Genomic DNA, 27,785 nt, shown 5'->3' with positions numbered 1-27,785 from the left:
GCGCGGAGAGACTGGGGAGAGTGTTAACCAAGAATCAAATTTTGGCTTATAAATCGTTTCTTAATGATATTAATTATACTAGAGATCAAAAGGGTTACTTGGAAAATGAATCAGTTCAACTCCCAGTGATTAGTCCTCATGATGCTGAAAATGATCAATACGCCGATTATTTAGCAATTGCTCCTAGTTTAATCGATGGTTATACTTTGATTTCTCAGTTAACTTCAACTTTCCAATTACCCAATCTTATTTATCATGCAATTGATGACGATTCGGGTGAAAAAGTGGTGATACGAATGTCTCCCAATTATATGGAAACCGCATCAATATCAAGATTCTTAAATGAATGGTATTTATTAAGTGGGTTTAACCCCCCAGTTTCGCATCGATTATATTCAAACTCAACTCTAGCCAATGAATTCATTCCAGCAGAAGATAATGTTCACTTTGATAAATTTAGCCCTCAACTTGTTCAACCAATTACCCTACCGCAAAATTTATCAGGGGTTTTATACCCCATGAAAATATTAAATATCGATCATGAAGTCGCTAATTTCCCCCAAAAAAGAATGGGGTTGGTCTTCCCCGATTATGATTATAAAACTATAAAAGATTATCATTCAGAAAATTTTGATTTTGGTTCAAATTCAAATAACCCCTTTCCATCTAACCAATCAGCTCCAGTTTATTCTTCAAATAATGACACTGCTTCAATCAGTTCTGGCAATACCGGGTTTGGTACCGCTCCCTCCATTCGTTCCAATTCTAGTTTCAATAGTAATATTAACGCTCATCCAATCCCCGGGGATCGTTTAAGCGTGATTGCAAATAATGTAACCAATTCCCCTAATGTTTCGGCAAATGCTCAAAGTGCCGCTGGTACTGGTTCTTTCAGTGGTGCCGGATCTGGTTCAAGAAATCAAACCTACGATGAATTCTCAAATCGTTTAAAACAGCCGTCAAAATCTCCTTTGAAAATTGTTGATATCTTATCTGATATCATTTCAATCTTGAAAACGTTGGCTACAATCCATGAATTGGGTATTGTTCATAATGGTATTACCAGCCATAGCATATTGAGATCTACCGATGTTAATTTGGCGCTCAATAATATCGTTTTAACTGGTTGGGATTTTGCTTTCACTCTACAACAAGAAGATTGCTCAAATGGTTATAGAAAACGTCATTTAACTGATATCCCAGAACTATTGCCTTATATATCTCCCGAAGTAACTGGAGAAATTTCTTCTTCAGTAGATTATAGATCAGATTTTTATTCAATGGGGGTGGTTTTATATGAATTGATTCTTGGTTGCTTACCTTTCCAATCAGATAATCCTTCAAAATTAATAAGAATGCATTTACTACAAAAACCAATATCACCTTCTTTAATAGGTAGTGGTTGGGTGTCGGAAAAACTAAGTGATGTAATTATGAAATTATTAGAAAAAGATCCACATAATAGATATTGGGATTGTTACACCCTAATTAATGATTTAATCAAGATAAAAAATGATTATGTTGATTTATCTTTGAAAGCTAATGATCAAATTTCAAAAATTGAACCCTTGGCTAAATTCTTAATCAAAGAAACTCTTCATTTCCCTGAAAAAATTGGGTTGCCGCCAACTTTTATAACTCCAAATACTATTTTTGGTAGAACACATATCTATCGTGATTTTTTGAAAACTTATGAATCAATGAGCCAAGGTATGAGTTGGTTGATGATTGATGGGAACGTTGGTGTTGGTAAATCAACAGTCTTGGAAGATTTAAAATCTAGCGCTATTTCGAAATATGATTTCTATGTCTTGTGGAAGTTTTCAGGTGACGATCAAAACGTTTCTCTTTATTCTTGTTTCTTGAATGGTATGAGAGATATTATTAAGCAAATTTTATCCTCATCTATTGAAAATATTGCAAAATGGAGAGATATCTTAACTTCTAAAATTAAATTGGACTTGAGTATTTTATTCAAAACAATTCCCGAATTAAAAGTTTTATTGGGTCCAAAATATACTAGCATTCATCAAAATAGAAGGGAGAGGAGAAATACTTCTGAAAATCATCAAGAAATCGAAGATCAGGCAGGCGTCATTGATTTGGAAAAAGTTAAAGATGATGAAATAGCGAAAAATTTGAAAAAAATCGATTTGGAATTGAATGAAGACCAAAAAGCTGAAGTTGAATTGTATTATGGTGGCTCAGCTGGTGTCGATGATCAATTAATCAATTTAGAAATTAAGTTTAGATACATCTTGAAAGCTTTTTATGGTTTGGTTTGTTCTCAAGGATTGACTGTTCTTTGGGATGATATTCAATGGTGCTCTGAAAAAGAATGGGGTATGTTGAATGAGATCATGGAGTTCTTCAAAGTAAACGAGCTAAAACTTTCATTGAAATTTATCGCTGTTTATGGATATGATGTTAATGGTAATTTTGAAGAAAATACTGTTACCGATATACAAGATATTAAAGACTCGCTTAAACGAAATAATATTCCACTTTATGAATATACTTTGGACCCTCTCAATAAAGAGGAATTATCAAATTATATACAGACATGCTTTACTTTCAGTCTGGCTCCTGAATCAGATATTGATAAAACTAGTATGGGCTCAATGATTGTAAAAGATTCCGTTAACGAGATACCTTTTATCGGTCGTCATGTTGCAAATGATTTCTCGAATAATATTAAAGATGAAGAAATCGAAGCCTTGACTCCCAACTTGTATGAAGATTGCGGAGGGAGTGTTCTCAATTTAAAATACTTAATACGTGGTTATTATTTATCTGGTGAATTGGTTTATGTTAATAGGGTAAACGGAAATAATGTATTTTATAAACTCATCAAAACAAAAAGTTTAGAACGAGTCAACAAAGAAGACGCTATCAATTTTTACCTCACCAAAGCTTTGTCTGAAGAAGCAAGGTGGCTATTAAAATTTGCTGCTTTGGTGTATGTCGGTGATCATTTTACCTTATCAGATTTAATGATTGTTACAAAGCTTCCCATGAGAAAAATTTATGAATTACTTAACTTATGTATGGAAACTAAAATAATTGTTCCTAATAGCACATATTACAAGTTGCCATTTCATATCATTTCAACTAGTGAATTTCCTTTTGATATAACTGATTCTTTGATTTGGGAATTGGCCTCAGAAACTCGTTATCGATTTTACCATGGGTCGATTCAGCTGCAATTACTAAAAGAAATGGCCGATGATAATGATCTACATGAATACCATCGCTTGTGTGGTTTAGGATTGTACGGAAGAATAAAGAAACAACCTCATACAAGTGTTTCAAAGTTCTTGATTATGGCCACTCATCTTCTCAAATCGCTATCGATTGCGAAAAAGGATGAACACGAAACTTATGTGGAAGCCCTTATAGATGCCGCAAGATATGCTGCATCTACATACAATTTAGAGAGTTCTTTGAACTTTTTCAAAGGAGCTGAAAATCTTATACCAGAATCCGATAGAAAAGGCAAGTTGAAGAGCACTCTAACCATTTGTCAAATTAATTTCTATTTGAAGAATTTCGACGAATGCTTAAGAATGATTTCACAGGCTGAGAAAAAGTTTGGTTTTGATGAAACAATGTTTTTAATTACCAGAGTTCGCTGTTTATTTCAATTAAAAAGATTTAAACAAGGTTTGAAATACGCAATTAGGGGTTTGAGAAAACTAGGAGTCGATGTTCATACTAATCCTGAAAAGTGTAAGGTTATCTCGGACCGTTTACTTCATAGACTTCCATTGTCGGTTCCGGAAATTCGAAAGATGAAATACTTGCCCAAAACTACTAACCCCAAGATTTTAATGATCTATGAATTGATATCTGATATCATAGCACCCTCTTATATGTGCCATATGGATAGTTTGAGAAAAGCATTGGTTACTCAAATGACCATTTTAATGCACACTTATGGTGTTTCATCATATTGCACAATGGGGTTAATTGAATTTGCCAACATTTTCCTCGATTCCGATACAGAAGCAGGTATGATGAAATCAATGGAATTATGTAAGTTAGCTTTATCTTTAGTTGATAATGATCTGGGTGTGTCTTCTACAGTTTCTCAAAATGTTTATGAAGTTTATGTTGCTTCGATGGCTGCATTCACTGAACCTATGTCGGATATTTTAAGGTATTACACTGTTTTCCTTTCCAGCTCTAAAGCTGCTGGCAGAGTTGATTTTAGTTCAATGTCAACTGTTCTTGATTGCTCGAAACTCCATTTATTGTTCTGGACTGGTCAACCATATAATGTCATGTTGAAACAAGGATCTTATCAAATCATTGGTCCTGATAAAGAAGGGGGTCATAAGCTACAATGGGATGTGTTTAGATTAGCACATGGATCGCTTACGTTAGAAGATTATAAAGCTAAGCATTCCAAATTCAGAAATTCCAGTAGAGATTTTGAGTTTTGTTATTTAGTTGGTATCGTTTATTGGTACTGTGCACATGGTTTGTATGATGAAGCTACTAAAGTAATTTTAGAAAAAGCATATCCAACACTGAATAAGCTTCCCATAACCATTATGCATTTTGAGTTTTATTACCAGTGTGCAATTGCATTGACTAGAAATCATGGAACTATGCGTCAAGCTGGTTTTGAAGTTGCAAAAGAAATTGCAAAAAAATTTCAGTTATGGGACGAATTTTCCCCTGCAAACTTTCATGCTAAGAACTTGATCATCAAAGCTTCTTTAAATACCATTAACAGATCAGTTTCTCCACTTGATACTCTAGATCTATATGAAGAAGCTATTGAAAGAGCTAGGGAATATAACTACTGGCATGACGTTGCTCATGCTCACTTACTCTGTGCCACTTGGTTAATAAGTACTAATCAGAGTAACAATAGGGCTCAGTTCCATGCTAAAAATGCTCTTCATTTGTATAAAAGGCTTGATGCGGAGGTCATGGTTGCGAGGATCAACAAGCAATGTGGTGAGTTCTTCGAGGATTACAATTGGGCAGGCGTGGAAGCAATTAGAACAAACGACTTTCCACCCACTCCAAGTCAAGGGGCTGGCCCTGCTCCTCTCAGAAGTATTCTTAAAAACTTCTTTGGTGATGACATAAACGAAGAATTTCCTGGAAAACTAAGCAGAAGAAGTAGATTATTAGGATCTATTTCGTCGTCAAATCGTACGAAGGTACATGAAAACAAAACTGATGAAGTAAATAAACAAAAATCTGCAGATTCTTATGAAGTGGATACGGAAGACGACCCTCGAGAAAATGTAATGAATGACTTGACAAAAGCTATAAAAGCTTGTTTAACAATTTCTGAGTGTTCTAACAACGAAACGATTGTTTTAAGTTTACTAGAAAGTACAATTTTATTCTCAGAGGTTGATTACGGGGTCGTGATCATAAATTCCAATAATGAACCGACTATCCAAGCCATAGGGTCGCCTAATAATGTGTATAAATTGGAAAATGAACCACTTAGCTCAAGAACTGATTTATGTCCGTTTTCATTAATAATCCATAGTCTACATACTGGTGAAATAACTAGTAAAGATGAGGACCCAGTATATTTTGATAACAGGTTTGGTAAAGATGACTATTATACCCATAATAAGTGTTTTGCAATGATATGTATTCCATTGAGAACACAGTCTGGTATTTTTGGAGCTGTTTATTTGGAAAATCAAATGAACACATCCAATGCTTCTTTACCATTTTTCAATAGCAGAAAGAAAGATTTGCTTGATTTGTTATGTTCACAAGCTGCTGTTTCTTTAGATAAAGCCATCTTATATTCACAAATGGAAGTTGCTAAACGTGCTGCTGAAGATGCTACCGCCGAAAAGGCTAGTTTCCTTGCAAACATGTCCCACGAAATCCGTACTCCTTTCAATTCTTTATTATCATGTTCTCTTTTCTTATTAGATACTGAGCTAACAAGAACTCAAAGGGAATATGTTGAGACAATCAAAAGTTCTGCAATGGTTACTTTGAGTATTATCGATGGTATTTTGGCTTTTTCTAAAATCGAACATGGCTCGTTTACTTTGGATAGTGCCCCATTTTCATTGAATGAATGCGTTGAGAGTGCTATTCAATTAGCCGGTGAACAAGCTGCTGCAAATGATATAGAATTAGTGTATTTCAATAGATGTCAATTCATTGACACTATTATCGGAGATGTTACTAGATTTAGACAAATTATCATTAACTTAGTTGGTAATTCTGTTAAGTTTACCGCACAAGGTTATATTATGGTTGAATCTGTGGCCACTCAGATAGCAGAAAATCGTTATCAAATTCGAGTTTCGGTAAGGGATACTGGTATTGGTATACCGGATGATGCTAAATCTAAAGTTTTTGGTGCATTTTCACAGGTTGATGCCTCATCCATTAGAGTGTATGGAGGATCAGGTTTGGGATTGGCTATTTCTAAAAAACTAGCTGATATTATGAATGGTAGTTTAACATTTGAGAGTAAAGAAGGTGAAGGAAGTACCTTTCATTTCATATCTAGTGCTGATGTAAATTTAAGGAAGGAACCGGAAGTTGAATTTGACGAAGAAGAAGCAACCAAATTAGGATTTAGTAACAAGGCTTTAATTTTGGATAATCATTCATTAGGAAAAATTGCATTAAAAGAACTTTTAGAGTCATATGGGTTAAAAGTAGCTGAAATCAGTACAAGTTCGGAATTTTTTGATTCCAAAGAAGTTTTCACCATAATTTTTGTTCATCACAACTTATTAGATGAATTCAAGCCTATATCTGAAAAATTAGATAAGAATAAGTCAAGAGTTATTCTAATTGCCAAGTTTGGTAAATCTTTACCAGCAGATCTTGAAAAATATAATATTCATTCTGTTTTATTATCACCATTCCATAGACTGAAGGTGATTTCTTTAATTCAGCAATTGAAAAAAGATATGAAGGATCCTACCAGGTATTCGAAAGGTATTGCAATGGAGCAAACGGGGCTTCGTGATAGTCCTAAACAAAATTCTCCAGATTCTTTATATATTGCTGATAAGTATCCATTAAGAATATTATTAGCTGAAGATAATTTGATTAATATTAAAGTTGCATTACAACATTTGAAGAAACTAGGATATAATGCCGATCATGCCAAAGATGGTATTGAAGTGTTAGAAAATTGTACGGCATTACTTGAAAAGAATGAAAAATACGATGTTATTTTAATGGATATTCAAATGCCTCGTAAAGATGGTATTGCGGCTACAATTGAATTAAAAGAGAAGTTTATTCAAGAAGGTAAAGCTGATATGTTACCAAGCATTGTTGCTTTGACTGCTAATGTTGCTGGTGAAGACCGAGAAAGATCATTAAATTGTGGAATGGTTGATTTCATATCGAAACCAATCTTACCCAATGAATTAAAGAGGGTTTTACAAAACTTAGGAGAGAAAATCAATGGAGAACATGATTGACCTGTTCATTTATACAAACATATTAATAGACGATAATTATTTTAGTAAATGACGTAAAATTTATAATCAAAGAACGGCAAATTGAGTATTGATACAAGTAACATTGAACCATAGAAGGAAAAGAGGAATTAAAAAAAAAAAAAACAGAACAAACAGAGAATTAAATTCAAACATATTTAACTTTTTATGTTAATTAGGCCGAAATTTCTTTTTTATAAAGTCTTACACGTTCATCGGTCCAATCTTTAAGGGCTTGTCTATATTTTTCCAATTCAGATTTATCGATTTTGTAAGAATTTTTTTCAAGAGGAGATAAGTTCTTCCATTCTTCACCAATGTCTTTCAATGCATCTTTCAAATGACTAGCATCATGGTAAGCAAATCTTTCTTTAACAAAAGCAGCGTAACCAAAAGCCGGCATTTTTGGTTTTGGTTTATATAATTTTGATTTCTCAGCATTGTAATCATCAGCTTTCACTTGGAAACCGGCTTTTTCATCATGAGCCAAATTCTTAAAAGCTTTAGCCAACTCGTTCAAAGTAGTATTTTTATCTTGGTTGAACCTTTCTTTAATGAAGATGTTATAAGCTGAAACTTTTCTGTAAGGTTGAGTAGCTTTTTGCAAAATCTTCTTTTCCTTTTGCTTAAGTTTTTCTTGTTCTTTTCTTTCCTTAACTTTTTGGTTATTAAGTTTAACTTTTTCATTAACTTTGAGTTGCAATTCTTTCAAAGTAGACTTTTCTTTCTTCAATTTCTTCTTCAACGCGTCCAACTTTTTTTGTTCTTCACTCTTCTTCACCTGACGGGCCTTACTAGAAGCAGTAGCAGTTTTCTTCTTCGTGGCCGTCGATTTAGCAGCAGTAGCTAATGTTGCCGCTGGATTGTTCATAAGCAATCCAGCAGGCTTCATAGCACGGAACGCAAGAGCAGCGCGTGTCCCGTTTCTCAACAAACTATTTGTCAATCTAAACATCATTTTTCAAGTAAACCCAGCTCTTTAAACTAAGTCAATTGCAAGAACTGATACTATTATAGTTTTAGTGGAGTGACCCTTTTGTTTATGTTTTCTGCTTGTTGAAAATGGTGTTTTCGGTAAGGACACTCCCATGTCCCAAGAGCTTTGCAGTTTATAGCGACTCATTTGCAGTTTGCCAATTTACAGGTTACAATCTTTTGTTTACAGGTTAGTCTTGTCCATTTGCATGTTAAATATTTGCAGGTTATTAAGTTTGATTTGCAGGTTATACCTTGCAGTTTAGCATTTGCCTTTAAAGACTTGTAAGTTAAGTCTATACAAGCTAAAAGACCTAAAAAAGCCGAATTCAGAGCTGGGTAAAAGACAGATGCTACTGGGCAGAATGGGAGATGGCTCAGGTCAAGTCTGGAAGGAAACGTGGACACATTGAGGGAGTGGCAGGTCATGGAAGACGAAATTAAATTTGCAGTCGATGAAAAGCCTGCTCAAATGGCCAATTATAGTCCGTTTCAAGCCCTTCTTTTGCAAGAATTGCCTTCCTTGACTGGGTAAGCATAACCTTCAGCAGCACCCGTTTGTATGGCTTTATCCAAGGACACTTATGGGTAAGAAGTCCAACCTTTATTAGTGAGAAGCACAAAAATTTAGTGAGAGAAAAAAACAGTGAAAAAAATCACGATTCGACATCAACTAAAAAAAAATAGAGAAAAAGTTGATTAACGTGTTTTTCAATTGGTAGTCATTACTGAAATTTGCTATTGATCCAGAAACGATAGTTGAAAGACAGTGTTAGAACGAAAGAGATTGATAAAATGTTTTCAGCAGCTCGTTCAGATACTCTTTTTCTTGGAGGAGAGAAAGTAAGTGGAGATGATATTAGAAATCAAAATGTATTAGCCGCTCAATCAGTTGCTAATGTTGTCAAATCATCATTGGGGCCAGTTGGTTTGGATAAGATGTTGGTGGATGATATTGGGGATGTCACTGTGACTAACGATGGTGCTACTATCTTAGCATTATTAGATGTTCAACATCCAGCAGGACAAATTTTAGTTGAATTAGCTCAACAACAAGATCGTGAAGTTGGAGATGGTACTACGTCAGTTGTTATTATTGCTAGTGAGTTATTAAAGCGTGCCAATGAATTGGTTAGAAATCAAATACATCCAACCACTATTATTACTGGTTATAGATTAGCCTTGAGAGAAGCAATTCGTTATATTAATGAAGTATTATCACAATCAGTTACTGACTTAGGCAAAGAAACTATAATCAATATTGCTAAAACTTCGATGAGTTCTAAAATCATAGGTGCTGATTCTGAATTTTTCAGTAAAATGGCTGTTGATGCAATGATGGCGGTTAGAACTGCAAATCATAAAGGTGAAGTTAAGTACCCAGTCAAAGCAGTTAATATTTTAAAGGCCCACGGTAAATCATCAACTGAATCTGTTTTAGTTGATGGGTATGCTTTGAATTGTACTGTTGCTTCTCAAGCTATGGTTAAAACTATTAATAATGCCAGAATTGCCTGTTTAGATATTAACTTACAAAAAGCAAGAATGGCAATGGGAGTCCAAGTCAATATCGATGATCCTGATCAATTAGAAGAAATTAGAAAAAGAGAATATGATATAATTATTGAAAGAATTCGTAAAATTTTAAATGCTGGAGCAAATGTTATATTCACCACTAAAGGTATTGATGATTTATGTTTAAAAGAATTTGTTGAAGTTGGTGCAATGGCTGTTAGACGTTGTAAGAAGGAAGACTTAAGAAGAATTGCCAGAGCTTCTGGTGCAACTTTAGTTAGTAATTTAGCTAATTTAGAAGGAGAAGAAACTTTTGAATCAACTTTATTAGGTCAAGCTGATCAAGTTACTCAAACTAAAATCAGTGATGATGAATGTATTTTAATTAAAGGTACTAAACAACATAGTTCCTCATCAATTATATTAAGAGGTCCAAATGATTATTCTTTAGATGAAATGGAAAGATCTTTACACGATTCATTATCAGTTATTAAGAGAACTTTAGAAAGTGGTAATGTTGTCCCCGGTGGTGGTGCTGTTGAAACTGCTCTTAATATTTATTTAGAAAATTTTGCAACAACTGTTGGTTCAAGAGAACAATTAGCAATTGCAGAATTTGCTAATGCATTATTAGTTATTCCTAAAACTTTAGCTATAAATGCTGCTAAAGATTCTTCTGATTTAATTAGTAAATTAAGAACCTATCATTCTTCAAGTCAAACTGCTTTGCCATCTGATTTAAAAAGAAAAAAATATAAGAATTATGGTTTAGATTTAATTAATGGTAAAATTGTTAATGAAAGTATTCATGGTGTTTTAGAACCAACAATGTCAAAAATCAAATCATTAAAATCAGCATTAGAAGCATGTATTGCCATTTTAAGAATTGATACCATGATTACTGTTGCACCTGAACCACCAAAAGAAGATCCTCATCAACATTAGGTTAATATTGTATATAAAGATTAATACAGGTAATTTTATTCAGAATACACAAAAGACTCATCAGAGCATTACATTACATTGAGCATAGAAGGTTTATTATTGTGACCTGAGCTACAAAAACAAAATAAACAAAGTGTTAGACGAATATTTTAATGTTTTGTTGATCTTTTCTGTTGACATTTTGTTTTGCCAACTTCTACACTGATGATTGCAAATAAGATAATTAAAGATATTAAGTATTGATGTATAAACGAATGAAATAAATGAATAGTTTAAAAATTAACCCAAATAAATAAATAAATCAATTTTGAAATAAACTCTTTGGTAACATTATAAGAGGTTTTTATTTTTTTCAAAAAAGATTGGAGACGAATTGAAAGCATGAAAAAATTTGAAAGTGAAAACAAATTATGATACGATTTTACCAGCCCTTGATAAATTAATTTTAGAATCTTTTAATAAAAGATTATCTTCATTTTGATTATAGAAATGAGTTAATTTATCAGAGTAACTTGACAGTTGACGATTGTAGGGGATGTTTTTTAATTGACGAGGAGCATTAGTAGGACGATTTAAAGTATTGATGTTTTTAGAAGATAAAGGCAATCTCTTCTTTATATCGTCGATTGGGTATTCTGAATCTTCAATTAAAGAAGAGGAAGTATTTGAGCGATTCAAAGATAATAATGAATGATTTGAATTCGACGAAGTCAAAGAAGAATGAGATGAAATTGAAGATGAAACACTTGTTGGAGTTGTTGGGGAAGGTAAAGGTAACGATCTTTGACTGTAAGAGTTGGATAATCTATAGTAGTTAATTTTTTGTACAGATTCATCATGTTGTTTCTTGATAAGAGATTTTTTAATTGAACTTAAGAATGGTTGTAAAGTTAATAATAATTCATCCTCTTTAATGTTGATATCCCATTTTAATAACCCGATTAACTCTCTTTCAGCCATATTAACTTCTTCGATTGTTAATAAACCATCGGTGTACTTAGTCCAATGTTTATTGAGCGGACTCGAATCATTCAATGATTTAGCACTCAATATTAATGCACTTAAAAAGATACGATGTCTTGTAGTTTCCATACCAATTGCATTGGCTGGTAACAAGTTTCTTAACTTATTAAGATAAATCAAACTAGCCATTAAAGTTGGAGTTTGAACATTGGAATATTTTATTAAATTTTTAATAAAATTAACTAATGAAATGGATTTTTTAGATACTTGACTAACTAAAAGATTATTTTGCTGATTCAATTGACTGTATTTTGGTTGATAACTCTTAACTTGGATTATAGAACTAGTAGTAGCAGCAAGAAATTGAATCATTTCATTAGTAACCGGCTGTCTTGCAAAAATTTTTAATGCTTCTCTATCTGACATGATGGATATATAAATAAATAAAATAAAAAAAAAAAATGGTACTTAGGGTCCTTTTCCTATTTGATTAAATTAGGAATCCAGGAAATATTTATATCTTGAAGATTCTTTTCAAACTAATTCATTTTGAAAAGATTCCCCGTCAACTGTTTATACGTGAAGGAGCTTGTATTTTTCACCTATTTTTGCCTACTCTTTTCGCTTTTGTTCTTCCATTTACGTATTCTCCTACATGTTTATGGGTTTGTTTATTGACTAACAACCCTACACAAAAGGCTTCCCCCGTAGTCAAGCCAAATCCTTACAATTAGACATTATACCTTTTTTGCAATATTTCCAGAGTTGAATTGGTTAAAAAGTTAAAAGGGGGTGAAATTTTTCAATCAATTACGCGTACAAAAGGTACCCGCGTTATTGTCTCATGATAATTTTATTGTTGCAAAATTCTTCTGGTAGCGTGTTGGCACCTCAGCGAGCTCATCGACCAGTCGACCACCGAGTGTAGCAGACAGAGGTGGGCAGTCAGAGTCGGTGGCCGGTGTCAGTGGTTAATGTCGGTGTCGGTGGAGGTCAGAAGGAAGAGCAGCAGGTGAGTAGATGAGTAGAAATTAGGACAGTGCCTGTAGCGGTGTCGTCTCGCTTGGATATACGGTGAAGACATCGTAATCTGTCTACGCTGTCTACGCTGTTTACGCTGTTTACTCGCGAATTACCCCGTCCGTCTTTCGTGTTGGAGCACCATAGCCTTTCTGGAGACCGGAGAATCGTGTTTAAAAATAAAAATAACAGGATAAGTACATTAGATGATGCGTTGGTGGTTCTAGATATGTGGGAAGGGTTCGGACGTACCTTTGAGATTCTCTTCGATGCTATTCTTGGTTGTATGGGTGTTCAGACCCTTGTACTGGTACAATTGGAGTAAAAGTACAATCGAGGGTAACCATGTACTAACAATATACCTACAAGATTATAGGAAAGTAAGAATATTTTACAAAACTATATACTAGTTTAACACGTTATCAGGATAGTAGAAGAAAGCCAAGGCAATGATCAAGTAGGTACTGATCAACATAGCACCTTCTAACCAATTGGACTCCCCATCCAAAATCACCAAGTTAGTGATGAAGACCGAAACGAATAAAATAGCAGTTTCAAACGTAGAAAAATATAACGACATTGGTACGTCGATGATCCAACCAATTAAAACCATGAATGGAGTGACAAATATGGCAATTTGTAGAGAAGAACCAACTGCAACTCCAATGGCCAAATCCATTTTATCTTTCATTGCCACAATGATGGCAGTAACATGTTCGGCTGCATTACCCACTATTGGAATGACAATCAAACCAAGGAATGTTTTAGATAATCCTGAACTTTCCACTATATCGTCAATCGACCCAACCAAGTAATCAGCACAAAAGGATACCAAGACAGTAGCAACAACCAATACCAGTAGAGAACCAGTAACTGATAAGTGTTCTTCCACTTTATCATTAGCTCCATCTGTTGGTAATGAGGTAGTGATAATTCCATCATCGGCTTCTTGAGCTTGTTCTTCAAATAATGATTTATGAGTCTTCAATTGAAATAAAAGATACAAGACATATAAAATTAATAATATAACAGCAACACCTCTTGATAATGATAAAATCAATCCATCACTACTATCAGGATTTGGGAAATCGTGTTTAGATTTTGGTCTAGGTAAGGAAGCATGGAATGCTGCTGGAATCAATAAACTTGCAGTTGATAATGCCATTAATGACGACATGGTCTGGGCCACGGTTTGATTGAAAGTTTGTTGCACTCTAGTAAAACCTCCAGCAACAAAACAACATCCTAAAACTAACAATAAATTAGATAATATTGAACCCAACATTGATGCTTGCACAATTCTAACTTGATTTTCTTTCAATGCAATTATAGATACAATCAATTCAACGGCATTTCCGAAAGTTGCATTCAATAAGCCTCCAATGGTTTCTCCAGTATGTTCCGATAACTCTTCAGTTGCAAATGCCAATAATGAAGCAAGAGGAACAATTGCAAAAAAATTAAGCCAAAACACAGCATTGGCAGACCAACCTAACACTCCAGCCACTATACCCAATGGTACAAATATTAAAAGATAGTTAACTGGCGACGATTTCAAAGCTAATATAAATGTTTTACTAATTGAATTTTGAAATGTTGAAATATTCAATTTAGTCCCTGGATTGCCTCCAAGTAACGGAGCATTATCGTTCAGCATTTCGTCTTATCGTTTAATAAACCAATATTTCAATTAAATTGACTTACAATAAGGAATTCAATTCTCTTTTATCCTTTTATACACTGCCTCAACCATGAGCTCAGCAAGGTTTTTTAGTCAACGGGTGAAAATTTTACTCAAACAGAACAAACAGAATGACATAAAAACATCTGCATACACGACTAAATTTCACTAGTGTTAGCAATATCCATAATTTGATGCCCATCTTATTAACAATGGCCGTTGACGATTCTGACCAGTGAATGTTACGGAATGCAGTCACCGAAGAGATGTTGAAACGCCAAATAAAAGATCCACAGAAAACGCCAAAGAAACGGTTGAATTACGTCGAATTTTTAAAAGTACTAGTCTATGATTAAAATAAATAGAGGATTAAACAAGATTAAGATTAATTGACAAGTTCATTCCACAAGTAGGGAGTGAAGATGTAGATTGCGGTGAAAAGGACGTCAAAGGCTTCGTAGATGGCGATTGGGAAGCCCAACAAGCCTCTATCGATGAAATTGCAGTAGATTGAATAAAAGGCAACACTAAAGAAATGATTGAATAACAACATTGGGAAAGGTAACATCCCCGATAATAAACCAATTGGACCCAGAACACAAGCCCCGCCTCTTTGGAAATACTTGAAACAACCATTTTGTAAAATTTTCAAGGAAGCCTTATCGGCTGCAAATAATGCATATAATGCAATCGATAAAGTATTCACCACTGCATCCAAATTTTTTCTCTTAACATGGAATTGTCTTAATTTCTTCTCCAAGATATCGTAATCTTCAAAATCTTCAATCTGTTTTGGACATAAGAGTTTTGCTAATAATGCAGCATCGTTGATACCAACAGTCATCCCACCACCAGTTAATGGGTGTCTCATATTCAAGGAGTCACCCAACATGATGAGCCCCAAAGGAGATCTACCTTGTTTTAAAGCTGGTAAGTATTGATTTGGCATTGCTCTAAATTTTCTTGAGTCAATGGCAGCTTTGAAAGAAGGTTGTGTTGGTTTTGGAATTGCTGGTAATACTTGATTTTCTAAGTAATCAATAAATTCACGATTTGATTGACTTGGTGGTTTGGTTGATGCGTATGCACATAAACATCTGGTTTTATGGGGGGAGATTTGGTAGATGAGACACGGAGCATGATCTCCTAATATGACATGTCCATGATTTGGTGATGGTAAGACTGCATCATCTAATTCTAAACCAACAAAATAAGATTCGATAGTAGGTACGTTTTTTGGTGATAACTCTTTACGGAATTTGGAATAGATCCCATCACAACAAATGGTTAATTTCGCTTTGTAAATTTCATTCTTATCATTAATTTTCACTCGTATACCACGAACAATCTCTTCATTCTCTTCATCTTTAATCATCTTATTCACAGTACCTTCTAACCAAGTAACATTAGGCTCTTCACGAACCATCTTACGTAAATTCAATAAGAAGTCACCGTGGTGAAACGAAATTCCTCTAACTTTCTCATCTTTTTCCCATTCTTCAATGTTAATTGTTGAATCACTCAATAACTTATCGTTTTTTTCATCAACACATCCTGGAACCGGCTTGACGGCATTAGTCTTGAAAGCTTCTTGCTTCTCAGGGTATCCGATTTCAAGTGCCTGGTCGCGAAACTTAATGTAATAACCTTCACAGTGTATAGCTTCAATCCCATTAACTGCTTGTAACATCCCCAACTCTTTCAATCCTTTCAACCCTCCTGGTTGCATCAACTCTCCAACTATACGATCTGGCTTGGACCAGTCTCTTTCCACTATCAACACTTTTCTTCCTTGTCTGGCCAAAGCAGTAGCTATACATGGTCCAACAACACCAGCACCTATAACTATTACATCATATTTTTCACTTGATTGATCTTGACTCATTTGGTCCGTACCCTTGTCGGTTCTTTATACTTATACCACTTTTCTATTCAAAGTCTCTATTCTATCAAGAAGAAAACCTCTATTTAAGTAGTAATCAGTTGATAGCTCGACTTGTACAAATTATGGCACCACTTATATCACGGTGTTTTTATCAATTTTCCATGATTTTTTTTTTTTTTTTTGTTTAGTCGTTTCGCTGGACTCTTCGTACTACAAAAAAACACCGGTTTATACGATGACTTTACCAGCGAAAAATGTTTTTTACAGTTTTACTGCAAAAATACTTAACAAATGATATGATGTTTGGATCATCATCATCATCTGATTAGCCTCCAGGGGAGGTTTAAACGGCTTAAACGGTGTATCTACGATCTGGTGGCATGAGACTGTCCAGGCATGTGAATTTTTCACATTTAATTACTGCAAATTCAAGGCTATGACTATACATTTAACTATACATTAGGGGATTAATGAGGGTAAATCAGAGTGGGTTAATCAGAATCCTCGTCACTTTCCTCTTCGCTTTCTTCTTCAGCATCTTGTAGCCAAACGATGAAATTCTCAGTTAATTTTTTCACCAGTTGTAAATCGGTTGATGCATTTGAAGCAGCCGAGTTCCACCATTCTAAGATATTTTCTTCTGGGACCAAGTCCAAGTCGTATAGGACTTTCACTGCAACGAATAAGACGATTTGATTGTATTCTGCTGGTAAAGTGGTACACTCTTGTTGTAATAATTGTAATAAGTCGATTCTTTCTTGGTCGTCAAAGGCTTGTCTTTGGAAAAGAGGACCCCAGGAAGTAAATAATTTATTAGTAGCATCTTTTGCGTTTAAAGTTTCAGTAGAAACATATTGTTTGATTTTAGCAATCATTGCTTGTAAAGTAGCCAATCTTACTTCATGATAACCAACGTTCATGGACATTTTCAAAGTATTCAATTCTAATGCAGCAGTATCTAAATCATGATTATTATCGATGGCTCTTTCAACGGTAGCATAAGCTTCTTTATCAAAGTGTTCATCCTCTTCTTCATCAGACATTCCATTTTCAAAATCTGTTGATAATGCAGAAGTTGTCGACAACCTTCTTCCTTTAGAACTATGACGAGAGTGTCTTTTCGATTTACGATTGGATATCGATGCAATTGAATCATCACTCAATGCTAAATTATTCATTTGGTAAATCATACCTGAATGTTGATTAATGCTACCACTCATAATTGATTCAGTTTCACTCTCGTCATCTAATTCTCTTTCAGAGATATACAAGGAACCAACCCCGTCGTCACCCACGATATCGGTATCATTTATATGAGTTGGTTCATTCGATGCTATATTAGTTTCGGAAACATCATTAGAATCTGAATCAAATGAGGACGAGTCAAAATCATCATCAATTTTTTTAATTGGTACATCGATAATTCTATAATTATGAGGAACTTGTTGATTTTCACCAATCACAACATTGAATCCAATAACGGAACCATCACCAATGATTGAATTTTTCTTGATTTTAGCATCAAAAGCAACAATAGATTTTGTAATTATGGCATTGTCTTCAATTATAGCATTATCCCAAATATATGAATTATTAATAGTGACATTTGAACCAATTTTACAATTTTTACCAATTACTGATTTATCTATTGAGGTGGCATCACCAACAATAGTACTGGTACCAATTGAAGTACAATTACCAATCTTACAAGATTGAGCTAAGATGATTTTATCTTCTTTATAAATATGATTAAACTCATAAGTATAAGAATTATTTTCTGATAAATTTGAATCAGGAACTAAAGGATAACACCATCTCGCCAAAATGTCTTGAGAAACTGCATTATAGGTTGCCCAACTTTCAACTCTAGCTGCATATTCCGACCCATCGGTGATATAAGCGTAAATGGTTTTTTTCAATAAATCAGATGTTAAAACTCCCTTAACAAAATCATTTCTTAAATATTGGTAATCGAAATTCTCTTGGAATATTTGTGGTACATGAGGTGAGCAAATATCAACATGACAGTCAATCAAGTCATTTCTAATTACAAATTCGTCTTCAACATCTTCTAATAATTCTGGATCGATATTAATTGATGTTTTTTTACCATCTGCTGGTGGTAGTTGTTGATAATATAAACATCTATTGGTATTTTTATCCAATATAAAAGCAGCAGGTTCAACACGACTTCTTGTTCTATGTAACGGGCTTGCGGGTGTTAATACCATAGTAACTATATGATCTTTATCAATGGTTTTTCTTTGTTTATGGGCATTCATGACTTTTGAAAAATCGATATTAGTAACAACATCACCAGAAACTAATAAGAAATCACCAGTGATTAACCCTCTGTTATCTAAATCTCTCATGGCATCACCAACTGATCTAGATTCCAATGACATGATTGTTTTAATTGAAAAAGTTGAATTTTTCGATGTCCATTTAGAATTTTCAATATATTCTTGGATCTGGTCAGCATGACTCGAGCACATGAGATACACCTCATTAACTCCTGCTTTGGCTAAAAATTCTAAAGTATATTCAATTAATGGAACATTAGCTAATGGCAATAAACACCTTGGTTTCGCCGACGTTAACGGCATAAACCTGGTTTGAAATGAATCAGTGAGCACAATGGCCTGAAACCTCTCATCAACCACCTCCTTTTGCTTCTTATTCTTTGGTGGCATTGTCTATAATGATTAATTTGTTAATAATCTTCCATCTCTTCAATGAAAGAGAGAAAAAAATTTAACTATACCCAAAAGATTTTGTGTTATTCTTTTTCTAGCACGTGATCTGTCATGTGACATAATATTCACGTGATGTATCACGTGAATATTCTTATGGGGTGACGTCAATAATTATGCATGGCTTAACTATTGATAACATTTGCTAAACTTTTGTCCCATCAAAAGATTGCAAAAACCAACTGCAAAAACCAATTGCAAAAGCCATTTGAACAAAGTGCTGGATGAAGGACGATTTGCAAATGAAATTGAGCCGTAGAAGTCGATCTGGACGGATTTGATTGGTGTGAATTTTTCTCGAGCCCGAACGGGTAATGGAAAACGAACAAATTACAGGTTAGTATAAACTGGATTTGCAAAACTACGGTCGAGATATATGATATTAGATGAATTAAAGACTATAAACAAGGTTAGATATATGGAGAATCTATACGGAGAATCTATTTGGAATGAATAATTATTAATTTGACTTATTGTCGATGGTTTCGGCTTTTGCTTTTGCTCTTTTGATTTCTTCAAGGAGTTCTTTTTCTTCAGCTTCCTTTTGCATTAAGACTTTTCTCCATTCGGGAATTGGAGGTGGTTTACTTTTGTTGATTTCTTCTTCTTTCATGGCCAAAACAATAGTACCTAATAACAAGATAATAGAAATGGCTTGAGCGTACATTCTTGCTTGGACTGCTTTTTGGGCAGTGGTCATGATTTTATCTCTGTTAACCAAGACCCAGGATCCGTATAAGGAACCGGCCCAAGCACCCAAGATGATCTTATACTTATGGGAATTCAACCCGGTGATAATACGGTCAGAAGTAGACATTGCAGCCCATTCACGATGTTCTTCCATGACTTTGGATTGACTGTAGTCGGAAGAGTACATCAACTTATCGAACTCAACAGAACCATTATCTGCCCATAAAGCACCCATCCCGATGGTTGGAATACAGAAAATACATGTTTTGATACTGGTGTTGAAGGTATTGAATCTGGCAGTATGTCTTTTCTTCAAGTAGAAGAAAATCCCAGTGGATAAAACTGCCCCGTAGAACAACCCTTTACCGGCCTCAGTAAGAATGTGATTGAAATGAGCCTCTCTTTCTTCTTTAGTAACTAATTTCATCTCGAATGTAGATTTGAATGTTTGATAAGGATGAAGAAGTAGTAATAAGGAAAAAAAAACTGCTGTTTTTTCCAGCCCTGCGAGCAAATTTTTGAGCAAATAACGGGATTTGCTTTAGATAGAGGTATACTATAAATACCAGGATAATATCCATTAGACGGAGGTTGAACAGATCAGGTTGAATAGTAAGAATGGATCACTCTAGTATGGGCCACAGCATGCCGGGCCACGAAATGCCAGGCCACGATATGCCAGGCCACGATATGCCAATGGATGAAATGTGCTCGATGAATATGATATTTACTTGGAATTGGAAGAATACTTGTATAATATATGAATGGTGGCATATCAAGACGTTTACGCAATTTGTGATATCGTTTGTTGCTGTTGTTTTATTAGGAATGGGGTATGAATTCACTAAAAATTTATTTAATAGATGGCAGGTTACAAATATTAATATGGTCAATGGAACCACCAATACCAATTCTAATACTATCAAGAAGTATAAATTACAACAAAGTTTGTTTTACGGATTCCAGGTTGGATATTCCTTTATGTTGATGTTAGTTTTCATGACTTATAATGGGTGGTTTATGTTGGCAGTTGTCATTGGAGCAGTTATTGGTCATAATATCTGGAATAATCCAATTATTACTGATGATAGATCTATGGCTTGTCATTAAAGGTATATTATTAAGTATATATATTATATGTAAAATTACACTTTTTGTTCATAGTGAACATTAACCGAATGGATTGAATCAGAACCATTTGCTGATGTACCCTCTAATACTTCAATAGTACCGTGTCTATTCTTATGATGGTCAATTGCATCGGCAATTTCCCGTAATCTATGAGCATAGCTTGAGAAAAATTCATCATAATTGTTACCAAACTCATCTAAAGTCTCGGACATTTCATATAAGTCCATCCCCATTTCTTGGGCATCGGCATCGGCCGTAACTTTACAACCAGGAATATGATCAACAATGAAAATGATAATATAGGTGAAGACTGCGGTCCAAATAACAATTGAAGTCCAGGCAGCGATTTGGTGACCAAGCTGAACAAAATGTCCGTTGATCCAACCACCTTCAATATCAGTAACCCCATCGTATCCAGCAATGGTTTTGGATGCAAAAATCCCAGTCAAGGTTGAACCAATAATCCCACCAACTCCATGAACAACGAATGAATGACTTGAATCATCAATACCCACCCATTGGTTGAAGTTTCCTAAACTTCTACAAATAGAAGCATTGATTATTGAAGTAATTGCAGCAGCCCAAGGTGGGTAAAATCCACAACTTGGAGTAATATTAACCAAACCAACTATAACCCCATCACAGGCAGCCATTAAACTATACTTACCAGTGATGAGCTTATCCAAAATGACATAGGTGACACTGGCAAATGAAGAAGCTAAAATAGTATTTAAAAAGATATAACCAGTTCTAGTATTGACTGCTAATAAAGTACCGGAATTGAAACAAAACCAAGCACCCCAAATCAAAGTGACACCAATGAAGGTGGTTAAGGCAGAATGGCCCTTATAATGAGGAACCTTACCGATTTTAACTTCAGGGTGTCCTCTTGGACCAAGATAAAATGAGTAAACTAAAGAAGCAACCCCACTGGAAATATGGACTGGACCACCCCCGGCAAAATCAAGGGCCCCGAGGTTATAAAGCCATCCAGACCAGGTCCAAAACGCTTGTGGAGAATAAACAGCGATAGTGAATAATATCCCAATGATTTGTGAAGGTAATACTCGACCTCTTTCACCAATTGCACCCAAGAAAATTTGTGCAGTTGCAACCGGGAAGAAAACATTAAAACAAAAATTAACAACTGAGGGTATCGAACCATCTTCTAAAAGGGGTTTTGCCTCTTCATTATGCAAAGCAGCATGGGCCAAGTCCCCATACATGGTAGAAGAACTAGAAGGTGAATTAGCAATTGAATACCCGATCAAATACCAAAGAATCACCACCACCGCAGTGGTCATATAACTTTGAAATAACACTTGCACTATATTCTTTCTCTTCATAAAACCCATATAGTACATTGCAATCCCCGGAGTAATTAAAAACACCCCAAAGGAACAAAATAAGATATAGACTACATCAGCAGTAACCATACTTGAAGTCTGTTTTTCCAACGAGGTTTCTCGTTTCAATAAAGCTTCGTACATCGTCGACATTCTTTAACCCTTGTTCACCCCAGACTGCTTTCTCCAACACCCACACCGGATTCATCTTCTGTATTTATATCAAAGGACAAGAAATTGTGATTCCAATGCCCAAGTTTATATCACCTTGCATCTCGGCATTTAGTAAGTAATTCTTTCAACTGATAAGAACGTCGTGCCGGTGGCCGATTTTTCGTTGTTTCGTTTTTTGCGTCCACTGGATCCCTTTGCCTAATTGGGGCGTTGTATGGGTGTATGGGTCTGTGTTCCGGCCAATGATATACCGGTGATGATTATCTCGATAACGATAAACCTGTTGGGAGTATTATTTGGAGGTGGGCATCGAGTATCTTGGCTTAAAATAAGCTTGAAATTTGTTCGCCAAAGAAACGTTGGGGGGTTGGGATAATAGAGAATGACTTGAACAATGTGGACAGATAACTGAGACAACGTTGGCCGGCTTAGTGTTAGCGGTTTGTGATGGTAAATGACTGATATGGTAAAGGGTTTAGCGGCTGGGGTTTGGCAGAAAAGTACATGAGCTGGAATTGCTTGAGCTTCGTAACTTTTGCTCGTGATACGCTAGAGTTATCTCACGCTAGAGCTATTGTAAAAGACTTATCATCCGCTAAGATGAATTAGCAACTGAAACAGATAATGGGAGATTGTAAATCAGAATGTTAGATAGGTATATTTGGTGTCTACAGGTAAACATCGAGTCACAAAGCTTGGATTAGGCTTTTGGGTGTGTAAATAGATGGCTAATTAGAATAAACGTTTTTTAATTGTTGCTTTAAGGCTTATCGGAACCGTGTACAGATAGCGGATTTGTGTTTTCTCTTCAGTGAGTCCGGATTTTCCTGTCATTACGAGATGGAGCTGAAATACTTCAAAGCAGCAGAGTAGATTGAAACGAATATATGGAACCGACCCTAGGGAAGTGACTAATGACTTGCAAAGGGCCGTTACCAAGCTGGGTTTGTTGTACATCTGAATTGTTGTCTTGATTTCTGAGAAAGTTCCAGTATAGGTTTCGCCGTTTATCTAGTAGAATGGTTTAGCGGGAGTTTAGATTCTTTATCGGCAAAATCAATTATAGAATCTTATTGCCGAATTGATTGATTTTTACCTGGTACTATCAATTGAACCAGGGTAATGCATTCATTTGAAAGTTCAAATTTTTGTTGAATTTATAATGAAATGTGACAATAATGCAAAAAAGTATAAAAAAATAATAACGTTTCAAGCGATGATAAACGGTTCTCCGGTTTTCCCTAGGCTAACGTATCTTCACATTTGTGCTTTTCCAAATCCTGTTGGTTATAGTGTCGGAAGATTTTTTTTGCTGCAAAAAAACTCAGTGTGCAAAGAATAATTGACGTGTCGTATGTCCTCAACTAGGAGGATTCTGAAGACTGGTAACCTGATCTAATATAACTGGTAGTATGGGCAACAAGCATATAATTTAGGTTGTCAAAATAGCCCCGAGAAGAGCGTTAATCAACACATCGTATTGACGTGATAATATATTTGTACTTTTAATAAAAAAAGCTGGAGACTTTGTAAGTGGGTTCTTGCATTCAATAAGCTATCTAGCGGTGGAAAGTATTTTTGAGTATTACTTGAAGACATACAGGGTTAGTTATCAGAGCAAAGTCTTGAATTTCTTGTATTTAGCTTCATCCTTTCTATACTCTACCATACGCTTACATCTTCCTGAAGAAGAATTTATAGCCGTAAAAGAACTTGTTTTATAAAATGAAAAGGAATGAAAGTCCGGAAATGTAGGTTTGAGCTATAAATGAAACTCTTCTGCAGCACTAACTACCTCAAATTGAGGATTTTTTGTTACAAATCTATTTATTTTTTTTAATTAAATACAAACTAAAAGACTCTGGAAATACCAAGAGACTACAAAAAAGCCATTTGATACACTAAAAAGAAAGGTTTTTTTGGCATTGAATTCTTAAACCTAATGAAGCATATATCGACATATCAATCCGCATTCCGTAAAACGATCGGAATTGGCCCTTTAGCTTGGTCGTGCGTGGCCCCCTTTTGGGGAAAGCGCACTGCCCAGCTTGACGGTTCGAATCCGCTCCAGTGGCGCAGAGGTTTAGCGCTTCGTGCTTATAGCCGTGTTACGACGATATTGGTTATACCATAAGTCACGGTCGTGTGAGGAACGCGACGGTCGTGGGTTCAATCCCCTCCTGGAGCATTTTTTTTAAACTTTAATCTTTTTGACTCCCAAATGGATAACTATATATAGACATATATTTGTGAAAAGGAATAAGGAGTCTAATTTTTTACCCAAGACCATGCGATTTTGATCGGACCTTGCTTACCACTCGGATTTTTGGATCGAAATAAATAGAAAAGTTTTTCAATTTCTGTTCACAGAATATCAAGCCAAAAGTTCTTCTGATATTCCTTGATAAGTTAAACTGGCTAATAAACGAGTTGAAGAAGTATAGCGAATACATTTGAATAATTAAAAAAGTCAGCCTTGAAGTTCGTGAGGGTTGTGCTTTGACTAATGACGATTTGAAGTTGATATATACCACACTTCCTGATATTCAGGAGCTCTGTATTGAATACATTGGTAATTGTGCTAAGGAATTAGCCAATGGAGGGTTATTGAATTTTAAAAAATTAGAATATTTTGATCTGAGAGATCCATTCTGTACAAATTTAGCAGCCATTCCATTACCTTCAAGCTTGACAAAGCTTTCATTCCAGGATACTGCGACGTTAAGCGAAGCCAATGAAGCACCCAATTTGGAAGAATTCAAGACTTCCACGGGGATCTATAGTAAGAAAATTGACTTGATCAAAGTTCCACCTAATTTGAAACTTTTATGTCTCTTCTGTAGAGCATCCAATATTCGAATAAGTGATCTTCCCGAGTCTTTAGAAATGGTCTTTATCAGGTTTGGAAGATACTCAAAAGCTTTTATTGATGACCTTCTGAGTAAACAATTATGGCCCTCAAATATCAAAGAAATCGACTTAGGCGATGAACTCTGCTACGGACGAGGATACTCGTGCCAATACTTGGATTCGGGTAATGTCCATTGCGAAGTGTTGCAAAATTTTAACCAAAATTATTCCGATAACAATGCTGACTCTTTCTCAAAAGGTTCACATTTAGACAATGAATTGTTAGAACGCTTAAGCCATGGTTGGCCAGAAAGCTTAGAAAAAATAAGCCTGAGTTCGTCAAAAGTAACGAACCTTGGATATTTGAAAAACTTACCGACATTGAAAAAGTTAGATTTGGAAAACTGCCTGGAACAACAAAGAAACTTAAGCTCGTTGAAATCAATAGACGGCTATCCCTACCCGTACTTTAGGTTCGCTCCTTATTTAACCAAACTTAATCTTTCATGTGGACATTGCTACGATGAGACGTTTAAGAATTCAACAGAACGAATGGTTTTTCCCGAGTCTTTTGAAAAAACTCATACTACGTGATTGCGGTATCAAAAGTCTAAATAAGTTTATATTTCCAGTTAACTTGGAAATTCTATCACTACGAGACAACAAGATTACTAGTTTGAGCAGCTATAATGACGGTGAAATAAATTGGTCGAAGTTGACCAACTTGAAGCAGGTTTGTTTTAGTGATGACATTAACCAAGCTGAAGCTTCCAACTTATATGAGATGGTCAAGCGTAATTCACAGAGTAGAATTAGCTGAGCTAGTTGAAATATGTAAATATAATTTTTGAAATTGCAAACAACTTAAGAGTTTATATAGTTAAGAATAAGCTAAGGGCATGCTAAATCTGGGGTTATACCAGAATATACTTTAATTTGGTGTGTACGGGTTTTATACATCATCTCATCGCTATCAAAAAAAAGATGTTGAAGAAAAAAAAAATTGAATAACTTCTACTGGTGATAACGGTAGCATAAACTTAGCAGTAGTTTCGTTAAAAAGATGGCCGATAAAGTAAGATACTACTTGGAACAGTCAGTTCCTGAATTGGAAGACTTGCAAGACAAAGGTTTGTTCGAGAGAAATGAAATCACTATGATTATGAGAAGAAGAACCGATTTCGAACAGAGAATTCAAGGGAGAGGAAGTAGACCAAGAGATTTCCTCAAATATTGTGATTTTGAAGTTAATTTGGAAAAATTAAGAAAGAAAAGACTTATAAGACTTAAGTCAGTTGGGTTGATCAAACAAAAAAGAAGTATAAGTGATTGGGCAGGACCAAGAAGAATACTTTTCATCATGCAAAGATCAGTTAGAAGATTCCCTGGTGATCTAGAATTATGGGCTAAATATTTACAACAAGCCAAAGAACATGGTGCCATCAAAGTTATCTATAGTGTTTATTCTAGATTATTACAATTACAACCTAGAAATATTGATGCATGGTTATCAGCTGCAAGATATGAATTCGAAGATAATTCTAACGCTAAAGGTGCTAGAGTTTTATTCCAAAGAGGTTTGAGATTGAACCCTGATTCTTATGAGTTATGGTTGAATTATGCTCAATTTGAATTAACCTACGTTTCTAAATTGTTGGCAAGAAGACAAGTTTTGGGTTTAGTTACTGAAAAAGAACAAACTGAAGATTTACAAAAAGATGAAAGAAGACGAGAAGCTGAATTGAATAAAAACTCAAAAGTTCTTGATAATGATGAAGATTTCAATAAAGATGTTATTAGCTTACCTACTGTTAGTGCCGATGAAGTGAATGACCAATTGAATCATCTACCAGAAGCCGATATGAATATGTTGGGTAATGCAGAAACCAATCCAGTTTTAAGAGGTGATATTGCATTAACAATTTATGATTTATGTATTCCTGCTATTTTGAAAACAATTCCAAAAAATTCAACGATTTCAACTCCGGAGGATAAAGTTTTTGAAATTTCTCAAGCATTTTTATCAATTTTTGATCAATTTGATAATCTCAATAGAGACTACTTATATTTACACGTTCTTACTTATTTACAAAACAATCATTCTAATGATATAAGAACTCCTTTAATTGACATAAATTTGTCAACTAGAACTTTGAAGATTAGTGATGAAAATTTTGCTGAAGTTTTACAATTATCAGTCAACAAATTCATTGCTTACAAAATGAAGCTTAAGAATAATAAAGACAAAGATGAGTTAACCAATAAGTATACCAGTTATCTTAATGAAAAGTTTTTGACTCCTTCAATCGAATCAAACCAATCAAAAAGAGTTACTACCTTATTAAAGGCCATTATCAAAAAATGTCGCTCTATTTAAAATTAATTCTACACTTTTTT

General features: G+C 34.8%; 12 protein-coding genes and 1 non-coding gene across 13 annotated transcripts; 6 read left to right on the top strand and 7 right to left on the bottom strand.

Annotated features, from left to right (window-relative positions):
- Window positions 1-1,426: 1,426 nt before the first annotated feature.
- Window positions 1,427-7,475, top strand: CHK1 (Chk1p; the record flags this gene model as incomplete). Its single annotated transcript, XM_020221482.1, has 1 exon — window positions 1,427-7,475. A coding segment is annotated over exon 1 (6,005 nt), but the record flags the coding sequence as incomplete, so codon positions are not given.
- Window positions 7,476-7,635: 160 nt separating this feature from the next.
- GCF1 (Gcf1p) lies at window positions 7,636-8,418 on the bottom strand (the record flags this gene model as incomplete). The annotated part of the gene is made up of 1 exon (XM_020220206.1): window positions 7,636-8,418. One exon carries the CDS (start codon window positions 8,416-8,418, stop codon window positions 7,636-7,638), a length of 783 nt encoding a protein of 260 aa, XP_020075604.1.
- An 812-nt stretch (window positions 8,419-9,230) lies between these two features.
- On the top strand, window positions 9,231-10,895 carry TCP1 (chaperonin-containing T-complex alpha subunit; the record flags this gene model as incomplete). The annotated part of the gene is made up of 1 exon (XM_020219777.1): window positions 9,231-10,895. One exon carries the CDS (start codon window positions 9,231-9,233, stop codon window positions 10,893-10,895), a length of 1,665 nt encoding a protein of 554 aa, XP_020075603.1.
- Window positions 10,896-11,303: 408 nt separating this feature from the next.
- On the bottom strand, window positions 11,304-12,284 carry PCL2 (cyclin; the record flags this gene model as incomplete). The annotated part of the gene is made up of 1 exon (XM_020218802.1): window positions 11,304-12,284. The coding sequence occupies one exon, from the start codon at window positions 12,282-12,284 to the stop codon at window positions 11,304-11,306; it is 981 nt and encodes a 326-aa protein (XP_020075602.1).
- Window positions 12,285-13,284: 1,000 nt separating this feature from the next.
- On the bottom strand, window positions 13,285-14,535 carry VCX1 (Vcx1p; the record flags this gene model as incomplete). Its single annotated transcript, XM_020220205.1, has 1 exon — window positions 13,285-14,535. The coding sequence occupies one exon, from the start codon at window positions 14,533-14,535 to the stop codon at window positions 13,285-13,287; it is 1,251 nt and encodes a 416-aa protein (XP_020075601.1).
- A 409-nt stretch (window positions 14,536-14,944) lies between these two features.
- ERG1 (squalene monooxygenase) lies at window positions 14,945-16,444 on the bottom strand (the record flags this gene model as incomplete). The annotated part of the gene is made up of 1 exon (XM_020220204.1): window positions 14,945-16,444. The coding sequence occupies one exon, from the start codon at window positions 16,442-16,444 to the stop codon at window positions 14,945-14,947; it is 1,500 nt and encodes a 499-aa protein (XP_020075600.1).
- A 491-nt stretch (window positions 16,445-16,935) lies between these two features.
- On the bottom strand, window positions 16,936-19,137 carry GCD6 (translation initiation factor eIF2B catalytic subunit epsilon; the record flags this gene model as incomplete). Its single annotated transcript, XM_020218815.1, has 1 exon — window positions 16,936-19,137. One exon carries the CDS (start codon window positions 19,135-19,137, stop codon window positions 16,936-16,938), a length of 2,202 nt encoding a protein of 733 aa, XP_020075599.1.
- Window positions 19,138-19,657: 520 nt separating this feature from the next.
- HYPBUDRAFT_149389 (uncharacterized protein) lies at window positions 19,658-20,314 on the bottom strand (the record flags this gene model as incomplete). Its single annotated transcript, XM_020220203.1, has 1 exon — window positions 19,658-20,314. The coding sequence occupies one exon, from the start codon at window positions 20,312-20,314 to the stop codon at window positions 19,658-19,660; it is 657 nt and encodes a 218-aa protein (XP_020075598.1).
- Window positions 20,315-20,410: 96 nt separating this feature from the next.
- On the top strand, window positions 20,411-21,014 carry CTR2 (low-affinity Cu transporter). Its single transcript, XM_020223079.1, has one exon. The coding sequence runs from the start codon at window positions 20,506-20,508 to the stop codon at window positions 20,995-20,997; it is 492 nt and encodes a 163-aa protein (XP_020075597.1). The 5' UTR covers window positions 20,411-20,505; the 3' UTR covers window positions 20,998-21,014.
- An 18-nt stretch (window positions 21,015-21,032) lies between these two features.
- On the bottom strand, window positions 21,033-22,508 carry HYPBUDRAFT_111091 (ammonium transporter; the record flags this gene model as incomplete). The annotated part of the gene is made up of 1 exon (XM_020218808.1): window positions 21,033-22,508. One exon carries the CDS (start codon window positions 22,506-22,508, stop codon window positions 21,033-21,035), a length of 1,476 nt encoding a protein of 491 aa, XP_020075596.1.
- A 1,972-nt stretch (window positions 22,509-24,480) lies between these two features.
- HYPBUDRAFT_6928 (uncharacterized protein) lies at window positions 24,481-25,982 on the top strand (the record flags this gene model as incomplete). Its single annotated transcript, XM_020223617.1, has 2 exons — window positions 24,481-24,514; window positions 25,009-25,982. 2 exons carry the CDS (start codon window positions 24,481-24,483, stop codon window positions 25,980-25,982), a joined length of 1,008 nt encoding a protein of 335 aa, XP_020075595.1.
- Window positions 24,603-24,726, top strand: HYPBUDRAFT_t133. The gene has a single exon. It is a non-coding gene; the product is annotated as a tRNA-Ile (tRNA).
- A 469-nt stretch (window positions 25,983-26,451) lies between the features above and the next one.
- HYPBUDRAFT_111439 (snoRNA-binding rRNA-processing protein) lies at window positions 26,452-27,765 on the top strand (the record flags this gene model as incomplete). Its single annotated transcript, XM_020218832.1, has 1 exon — window positions 26,452-27,765. One exon carries the CDS (start codon window positions 26,452-26,454, stop codon window positions 27,763-27,765), a length of 1,314 nt encoding a protein of 437 aa, XP_020075594.1.
- Between the last annotated feature and the right edge of the window lie 20 nt (window positions 27,766-27,785).

This window comes from Hyphopichia burtonii, assembly GCF_001661395.1.
Source record: "Hyphopichia burtonii NRRL Y-1933 unplaced genomic scaffold HYPBUscaffold_5, whole genome shotgun sequence".
Taxonomy (NCBI): domain Eukaryota; kingdom Fungi; phylum Ascomycota; class Pichiomycetes; order Serinales; family Debaryomycetaceae; genus Hyphopichia; species Hyphopichia burtonii.
This window is presented reverse-complemented; position numbering and strand designations above follow the sequence as displayed.

Coding starts and splice junctions, on each gene's coding strand:
- CTR2 (XM_020223079.1), top strand. CDS start 20,506: ATGGATCACTCTAGTATGGGCCACAGCATGCCGGGCCACGAAATGCCA.